Below are 9,300 nucleotides of genomic sequence, written 5' to 3' on the forward strand. Positions count from 1 at the left end.
CAGGGGTCCCGGCCCCCACTTTGAAAACCACTGATGTAGGATATTAAAATACCTCTGGGAATTTGCAGTGCTGTTGTCATGTGTGTGCACTGATTTACAAACTTGAGAGTAGGGCCACTGACAGCTCATGCAAAGAATCTAACAAGCTAGCAAGTTTAATGCATTTTGTTCTTTATGAAAGGTACACAATATGAATAAATTATTAGTAATGGCTTGTAATGTTTTGTATGAATATGAACTTGTACTTGGCCCCAGAATGTAGGATTTGGACTTTTCCTTGGCTCCTGTGTCAGAAACATCCTGGAATCGCCACTGAGCTCTTCTCAAAACAGTGCAATTGATTTTTTCTTTACATTTTTATTGTAATATTTGTAACAAATGTACTCATAATTCAATACTTTTATTTAAAAAAAGACGGACATCTATGCGAAAACGCATCCAACAATCATTTTATAAAAAGTGTATGTATTTGAAAATACATCCAACAAAAAAAGACATACATCCATTTAAAAAAACACACATCCGGCATACTTGCCAAGTAAGGACTTCATCACAAAAAAACAAGGATTTATGAACATTTTGGACATTACAGCATAAAAAAAATCCCTAGTAAGTGCTTCATGGGCATTGCTACATCATTATCATGCTACAACTCATCATTATCAAAGATATTTTTTGGTCTTTATTCATGACAGGACAGTGAAGGTGGTGACAGGAAGTGAGTGGGGAGAGAGAGACGGGCAAGGGCCGGCAAAGGACACGGGCCGGGAACCAAACCCAGGTCAGCCGCATGGTAGATGAGTGCCCTACCGGTTTGCCACGGCAGGGCCTCAACTCCTCATTATCATGCTACAAAGCAAAGCAAACGCCTTACTGACAGTACACATGCAGAGTAAGCATTGCATATTACATTGCATAATACATGTTTGTGCATTAAAGAGGAACTCAGCATATTGTTGCTGGCTGTCTGGCAAAAAAAACATGAAAAAAACCCTCTTGTACTATTATTTAAAAAAAATAATACGCTATGTTCTATGTAAAAGAAACAATAGAAAGTGGAGTTACAATATTTTTGCTGGACAGTGACAATATCTATGTGAAATCACTTCACACCATGGGCAGCCACTAACAAAGGCCAGAGGCACTCACCTCTGTGCCAACAAGCAAAAACAGCAACCACTCAACTCCTAAGGCAAGGAGTGTACAAGAAAGAAGCACCATAATATACCGTTTCAAAACAAAGCTGAAACATGTTCATCAGGGGCCTACACTAAGAAGCTGGTTCAGTACTACACTAGGCCTTGTTAACCCACAGGACGTGGTAAACCTGCTAACAGGACTCTGGTTAACCTGAGTCTAGTTGATCTGGCCTTTCAGCTGCTCATAAATGAACTTTGGGACTTGTCTTGGACATATCTCTTTCAATAGTCGGTTGTGAATGGACTCTTGTGCGAAGTGGTTCTGCTGCTCTGGCTTTCAAGGAGGGTGATCTTCAGGCAGGGCATGTGTCGGGCCAGCATTCTCCTGAAGTGGTTCTGGAACTTCTTGCCTACAAACGTGTAGAAGACGGGGCAGATGCAGCAGTAGAGGAAGGCCAGGTTGCGCGTGATGAAGTGAGCGTAGTCCAGAGCGTCTGAGGGACACTCTGCTGTGGTGATGGAGGACATCTCCAGGGCTTTGAGGAGGATGACGATGTTGTAGGGGGTCCAGCAGATGAAGAAGGTCAGCACGATGACAAAGATCAGCTTCACCGCCCTGCACTTCTCCTTCATGCGCGTGTCCATGATCCGCACCGTGATCCTCACATAGCAGTACAGCACAATGGCCAGAGGAACGAGGAAGAAGAGGAAGAACTGCTGGTAGTATCCAAACAGCTGCCAGTTGTCCAGCGTGTCTTTCTTATAGCCAAACTCCTCACACATCTCTCCATTTTTTGGGTCTTTGCTGGTGGTGTGCAGAATCAGCTCTTTGACGCTGGATGCCAAGCTGACCACCCACACCACCACGGAGGAGCTGATGGCGTAGGCCTTCCGCCTCTGCTTGGCGGCCGTGACGGCGTGCACCACGGCCAGGTAGCGGTCGAAGGTCATGAGCGTGAGGAAGAGGATGGAGCTGTAGAAGCCCACGGAGAAGAGGCTGCGCACCAGCTTGCACATGGCCAGTCCAAAGATCCACTCGGAGGCGTGGTAGACAGCCTCAAAGGGGAGGCTGCAGGCGAACAGCAGGTCGGAGATGACCAAGTTGAGTAAGAAGATGTTGGTGACTGTGGACAGCTTCTCATACTTGTAGATGATGTAGAGTACCAGGCCGTTTCCCAGCACACTGATCAGAAAGTTGATATAGTAAAATGGAGGGAGGTATCTAGCACCAAACTCTGTTACATCTGTCTTCTGACACAATTTCACTACATGATCAATAACGTAATCTGGGGTTACCTCTGTGTCATTATTTTCATAAAACTCCAGAAACAATAGGTAGTTTTCTTCATCCATCGTGTCATTCATATGTAGACCTAAATGATTGATAAAAAGAGATGTTTAAAAGATGCTCTGAAAATAAATCTAAAAATTAACCCTTTACTTTTACGTACTGCAAGTTCTTTGCTTGGCACCTTTTAATCACGAGTGCAGTGCAATTCATTTAAATACGTACTGTAAATCTAAACTCATCACATTACCTGTGTGCAAGTTTCCAGTGATGAAAAGGTGATCAAATGTTGTGATGTAGATGTTCTGATTCCAATGCTGATATTCCAATGTAATTGTTTCAGTGTTATTGTTCCAGTGCAGGTGTTCCGATGTCTGACCTGATCTATAGGCTGCTCCTCAGGTCAGATAGAGCACACTCTCTCTCTCTCTCTGCCCTGTCTTAGTGTGAGATGCGCACTGTGCTGCAGTCAGGGATATAACTGTGACATCCTGCTACTGATACCAAGAAGGCAAGCTTCACAATCCACCAATGACAAGGCTCTCTTGCTTACTAGGAACTGAAAAGTGAGAATACTACTACACAGGCATGCAAACACCAAAGATTCTCCATTATGCATATAGATCGTCTCTGCAAACGCCATGAACACTACACGGATATGCCAGAGAGTGATATAGCCTACTACATCCTCCAAGCAAAAAAACACTCTGACTCAAGGAGATATATAAAAAAGAGACAAAATCTTTAATGGATGAGTTAGAAATAAGACACTGCTCATATAATCAAAACTTTCTGCATGAAAACAAAAAAATGCAATAATGATGTATTTAAAAACAACAATAAAAAAAGAAAATACAAAAAACACACAGTCATACTCCATAGGCCAAAAGTCTTCCTTTGGTTTATGAATAGATAGAAAGTAGGCGTCATCAGAGTGTGCAACAACAGAATTTTTAAAGTGTGAAAATATCTACTAGATTAATTAACAGGGAAAGTGTTTGGAGTACTTGAGGGACTGAAGAGTCGGGGACAGCAATACAATGTTTAGTAGTCTTAAAGAGAAAGAAAATCGCACATAGACATAGCATGCAATGCTTGCAAACCCAGTCTGATTTAATAAAGCACCATATAATCGGCATTGCTTCAAAACACCATGCTGGCCTTTAAGCTCAGCATTATGAGTCATAATAATGACTAATTTTGTTCCCCAAAAAGTCAGACCAGCGTTTGTTTTTCACAGACACCATCTTCCCTATCCTTTAGTAGACGTGGTATGTGGTTAAATACTGCATGTTTTGACTCACATCGAACAAAGAGGTAGCAGGACTTGCAGGCGACGAAGTGCATTTTTTTTCTGTCTGCATGGGAACATACATGAGAAAAGCCACACTCTCGGGTGTGATTCTAGTATATTTTTCTAGTGGGTCTGCGATGCTGAAGAAGGCTTAGGCCGAAATATCTGTCTGTCATGCTAACCCACTAGAATAAAATACAACAATAACACCAGAGAGTGCGACTTTTCTACTAAATATGAACGTTGCTGTTCACACGCACACAAAGACCTTGTGAGAATCAGCTGGGAGTTGAGCACACTTTCTGAAAAAAGATAGGAACATACAGGAACCAGAAATATCAGAATCTTGAACACTGGTGAGGTTGTCTGTTCAACGGTGTGAGTAGAAACAATAAAAAAAAAACGTAATAAACATACAAACAATGGATCAGTTTGGCGTACTTGTGGTGAATGTCGCTCTCATAGGATCTTATCTGTGCTGTGTTTTTCCAATGCATTCCCCAGAGAAAGACCTCAATTTATGCTATACAATGCCAATGCTTTGACTGTGCTGTGGAGGTCTGTAGGCTTTCAGCAGTTTGTTGAGACCAAAAGACGCCTCGTCTACTGTATCTGAATCTCAGTCACGTGACCCGTCCCCATGTTTGACAGTAAGGCCAGAGGTAATTCTGCAGTAATTTATAAAGTCCCGACCACATGCGTATGATGTCTGTTGTCGTTTCAAGGAGAGCGGATGAAAGGACGCTCCACTCTGATTGTGAGGGAGATCTCTCTCTCTCTCTCTCTCTCTCTCTCTCTCTCTCTCTCTCTCTCTCTCTCTGGCACTGGTCAGTTCAGGCGCTCTGAGAGGATGTGGGTTTCTGTTGTGTTCAGAAGTTGGGTCCTTTGCTGTAGCTGTCCTGTCTGTAGGCCTGGTAGCAGGAGGAGGGGTCGCAGACGCCCGTGTCCCCTGGGGCTCCCCGCTTGCCCGGCATACCCGGCACTCCCGACTTGCCTGGCTCCCCTGGCGGCCCTGGGTAGCCCTGGCCATCGCTTCCACGCGGCCCTTGCAGACCTGCACAAGAGATGATTATATACATAACATTACATTACATTACATTACACTACATTACACTTAGTTGACGTTTTTTATCCAAAGCGACTTACAGATATTTGGATACAAGGTGTTGGTTACAGTCCCTGGAGCAATGTGGGGTCATATTATATATTACATTACACCACATCAGTAGTTCCCAACCTTTTTCTTCAGGGACCCATGTTTTTTTCTATGGTAAGCTTTGGTGATCCAACCGCGCGAGCGCCTGTACGGGAGGTCTCAAGATGCCCTCTGATTCTTACAAAAACTCATTTTAGTTATTTTATTCCTCAATTTGTCTTTGGTCGAATACAGAATACAGTAAATGTTTAATGTAGCACTTACTGGTTTCTATGCATACATTAGTAAATGCTTTGTCATTTATTCAACATGGGCTATATTTTAAATTAAACCCTTTAAAATCAAGAGGGCCCTGCGACCCTCTGTGGATCTTTGGCGATCCATAAGTCGGGTCCCGACCCATAGGTTGGGAACCACTGCACTACATTACACTGACCTTTTTATCCAAAGCGACTTACAGATATCTTGGATACAGGGTATTGGTTACAGTCCCTGGAGTAATGTGGGGTAAACTTTGGTGGCTTGCTCAAGGGCATTTCAGCCATGGAGGGAGGAAGGGAGGGGTTGGTATGGTAAGGGTGGGGACTGAACCTGCAACCCTCTGATCTACAGTCCCTAACCATTACACCACGGCTGCCCCGATTATTATATCATATGATATATACAGTGAGTCCAATATGTATTTGACCTCTCTGCTCAGCTAGACAACTAGGGCTTTGCCACAAAGTACTTTGCCTTTTTTGCTGCACGGATCCATTGACTTTCACTAGCTTAGCGACATATTCCCTCTTTTAACTTGTCTTAAAGCAAGACAATGCTTAACATGAACAATAAGACACTTTACCGCCTTTATAAACCCGAGCCAACCATTTTAACTGTAGTAAGCCCCAAAATAGTGGCATACCCCTTTAATTGACTGATCATGTCATTGTTAATAGGCAAACCAACAAAATCAGCAAGGGATCAAATACATATTGGACTCACTGTATATCATATGATTATATCATATATCACACCCCTAACAAATGCACTACTCTGTTCTTTTGTTTTATTGCTCTGAAGAAGGCACTCTACACGTGGGCCATGTTTTTAATATGTCCATGTAGGACTTGTCAGATTAATAAAGACATTTTAATTTGGAGTGCCTTAGTCTGAGAATTCATTCTCATTTTTTTTTTTTTATCATATTATATGATATATTATAACATGCAAGACTCAAAGAAGAAGTCCATTTGCTCACAGCTACTTGAATAAACATGACCTGGATGAATGAGAATCTTCACAGACACAATACACATTGACGGTTCATTCAGATACAACAGCAGTGAGCAGACTTACCTGCAGGGCCAGGTGGGCCTGTCATGCCGACCTCCCCGTCGCCTTTCGACCCCTTCATGCCGGCTGGCCCAATGTCACCTGCACAAGACCATCATTACAGCACTTCAACAACCACTCTCTAATCAGTCATCCAATTAAATCAGTCAATTAAACAATACATTACATTACACTGCATTTGGCAGATGCTCTTTAACCAAAGCGACTTGCAATTGAGGACATAATCATAGTCAACATCATTAGCAGATAAAAAGTGCGCAGGAAACATACAGACCAAGAAGTGCAGATGCAATCAATCAATCAATCAATCAATCAATCAATCAATCAATCAATCAATCAATCAATCAATCAATCGATCAGATCAATCTGCCTATCTGCATGTGCTTCTGTCTTTCTACCTCTCTGTATGGCATCACTGGTAAGGTTTGTGGCCAAGCGGATTTTAGTCTTTTGTCTGGTGGGGTATGTGCAGAATAGCATTCGTGATTGTGTTAGACAGGAAACAGGTTTCACATGTTGGTTTCGAGATCAATTTCTCACATCTCAACATCTAAGAAGTGGCAGCAGCCTGTTTTCTCAGAATGCCCCCTGAAGCCCCCGCACCACCCCGCCACCCCGCCCCTCTCTCTCCACACACACGCGCGCACGCACACACACACACACACACACACACACACACACACACACACACACACACACACACACACACACACACACACACACACACACACACACACACACACACACACACACAAACTCACACACGCTCTCTCTCTCTCTCTCTCACACATACAAACACACACACACACACACACACACACACACACACACACACACACACACGCACACACGCACACACGCACACACACACACACACACAATGGTGTCAAGATATGGTGAACTGCAAACTGGATGGAAAAGCAGTTGCCCGCACACTCTCAGAACTTCAGACAATACTTTTCTAATTAGACCAACGTTTCGGATTACACCTTCATCAGGTGTAACAGTGAGCACACTCCAAATTGTTACAACTAAGTTATATTTATGTGCTGCTATGTTCGTTACACTAAAATACATACAGTACCTACTGAAATTTCATCACTGCATGATGACTTTGCAGGATGGCTTAAGTTCTGTATTCTGAGTATTTGTGACAGTGCATTACCAGCGTCCTGAGGCTCTCTTTATCGCAGGGGTTCTCAACCTTTTTTGAACAAACGCCCCCTTGAACTCACCATAAGCCTCCCAACGCCCCTTTCACCTCATCATAAGCCTGCCAACACCCCCTTAGTACTGAAACATAAAATAGACTAATGCCCCTTGATGGTAACTAAGCCCCGCCCTCCACTCAGCTGTATCCTTTTCCGCCGAGCCGAGCCAATCGGTATCACAGAATTTTCAGAGATGTAATGTGGTCAAAGTTAAAACGTAGTGGAGAAGGAATACACGTTTATTCTGTTTCACTGCAACACGGCTGACAAGAGACAACATACGGTAGTGTGCTTAGATGACTGCTTCATACGTTTTAACTGGGACACAGGGGATAACGGGGTCAGAGAAGTCAACTGAAGGCGGACTTTGCTTTGCCGTGGACGAAAGATGGACAGAGAATTGCGCAGTTTGTGATATGCAGTTCTCATGCCACAACAAGACAATGTCTGTATCGTCTTGTCTCCACTGTCCTTCCTCTGAGTGTTGACAACAGATAGCAATGATTCTCGTTCGCGTCACTGGCCCTGACCATGCACCAGCGTCATAATGCATCTTTGGAATATTTCAATGATGCCATCTCAAGAACATCTTGTTTCAAGATTTCCACATCTATGACATCACAGTGCCTTTTCCACAGAGCTGAATGTAACATCTGCCACCTCACCTGGACTGGACTGGACACACACACGCACACACGCACACCCGCACACACATACTAAAGCATTTTGATTCTTTTTAATCGTGAGTCCTTACTATGACATCATAAGGGGAAATCAAAATGTGCCCAAAATTCTAAGCACACATCACACAGCCGTTCAAAGGGGACCTACAAAGTCAATGACAACAGTCGAGCCATCACCCTATTCAGCCATGGAATAGAATAACAACAAAAAAAGGATTTTAACTGTGCAGATTCCCTCTATATACTCCTCAAAGCAGGGTTAAAACTCATGGAAAAGAGAGATATCTTGCACGCTCCTGTACTTCACAATCTGGTGCGTCACGGGAAAGGACTGGTAGATGCAGGGAAAGAAACGAGTCACCGGAGCATCTTCAGATGCGGAAGTTTACTTGTTTTATTGGGCAAGTGCCGAGATTGACGTTTCGACGTTCTCACGTCTTCTTCAGAGTCAATTGCCAAACAAAACAAGTAAACTTCCACATCTGAAGATGCTCCGGTGACTCCTTTCTTTCCCAGGGTTAAAACTCTTCTGTCCATCCATCTCTCACCTTTGAGCCCTGGCGCTCCTCTGCGTCCGGGCGTGCCGGGGTAGCCCTGAGTGCCGGGTCGGCCAGGGTACCCTGGGCTGCCGTCGGGGCCCTTGGGGCCAGCGGGGCCTGGCTCTCCTGGTGGCCCCTGGGTCGACTCACAGTTGCGACAGCTACGGGACCCTAGCATGGCTATGTACTGGGGAAGCTGGTCTGAGGAGATAAAAAATATTATTATTATTAGTAGTAGTAGTATTAGTATTAGTATTAGTAGTATTCTTCTTATTATTAGTAGTAGTAGTATTAGTGGTAGTAGTAGGAGTAGAAGTATTGCTGCTTTTGTTGTCAAGTCAAGTCAGTTTTTATTGTCAGTTTCTTCATATGCACAGGTCATACAAGGTCATTTAAATTATGTTTCTCTCTTTACGCCATGCCAGGACATAGTCATTGTCATAAACATTATTATCTACATATTTGCAGTGTCAAAAAGTTTAAGGCCCCAATTGTTATGAAACCCAGTGTCGGTCAGTAATATGTTTAATTGAATTAAATGCTTGCAAACACATTTCAATCTGACCTCAACATACATACTTGGCTCTGTTTTCTTTTGTTTTGCTTTGTTCTGCTCTTGAAAAGCAGCTTGGCCAACATAGCAGGGGTGCATTTC

At 43.5% G+C, this 9,300-nt stretch overlaps 2 protein-coding genes across 3 annotated transcripts in view; both read right to left on the reverse strand.

The window, feature by feature from the left end:
• Positions 1-387: 387 nt before the first annotated feature.
• LOC134466369 (C-C chemokine receptor type 3-like) lies at positions 388-2,866 on the reverse strand. 2 transcript variants are annotated; one of them, XM_063220262.1, is made up of 2 exons: positions 2,678-2,866; positions 388-2,512 (listed from the first exon to the last, which is right to left on the reverse strand). In XM_063220262.1, exon 2 carries the CDS (start codon positions 2,502-2,504, stop codon positions 1,422-1,424), a length of 1,083 nt encoding a protein of 360 aa, XP_063076332.1. In that variant the 5' UTR covers positions 2,505-2,512; positions 2,678-2,866; the 3' UTR covers positions 388-1,421. The 2 variants fall into 2 exon arrangements, with proteins under 2 accessions (XP_063076332.1, XP_063076333.1); XM_063220263.1 differs by lacking the exon at positions 2,678-2,866 and having other exon boundaries at positions 388-2,322; positions 2,436-2,514.
• Positions 2,867-3,182: 316 nt separating this feature from the next.
• The window catches only part of si:ch211-106n13.3 (vWFA and Collagen domain-containing protein), an 83,805-nt gene continuing 77,687 nt past the window's right edge, over positions 3,183-9,300 (reverse strand). The window contains exons 27-29 of the mRNA XM_063219919.1: positions 8,655-8,846; positions 6,216-6,293; positions 3,183-4,775 (exon numbers count right to left, since the gene is read on the reverse strand). Coding sequence (XP_063075989.1) covers positions 4,591-4,775; positions 6,216-6,293; positions 8,655-8,846 — 455 coding nt within the window. The 3' untranslated portion in view covers positions 3,183-4,590. The remainder of the gene's footprint in view (positions 4,776-6,215; positions 6,294-8,654; positions 8,847-9,300) is intronic.

The sequence above is a fragment of the Engraulis encrasicolus genome, chromosome 16 (genome assembly GCF_034702125.1).
Source record: "Engraulis encrasicolus isolate BLACKSEA-1 chromosome 16, IST_EnEncr_1.0, whole genome shotgun sequence".
Classification (NCBI taxonomy): Eukaryota; Metazoa; Chordata; class Actinopteri; order Clupeiformes; family Engraulidae; genus Engraulis; species Engraulis encrasicolus.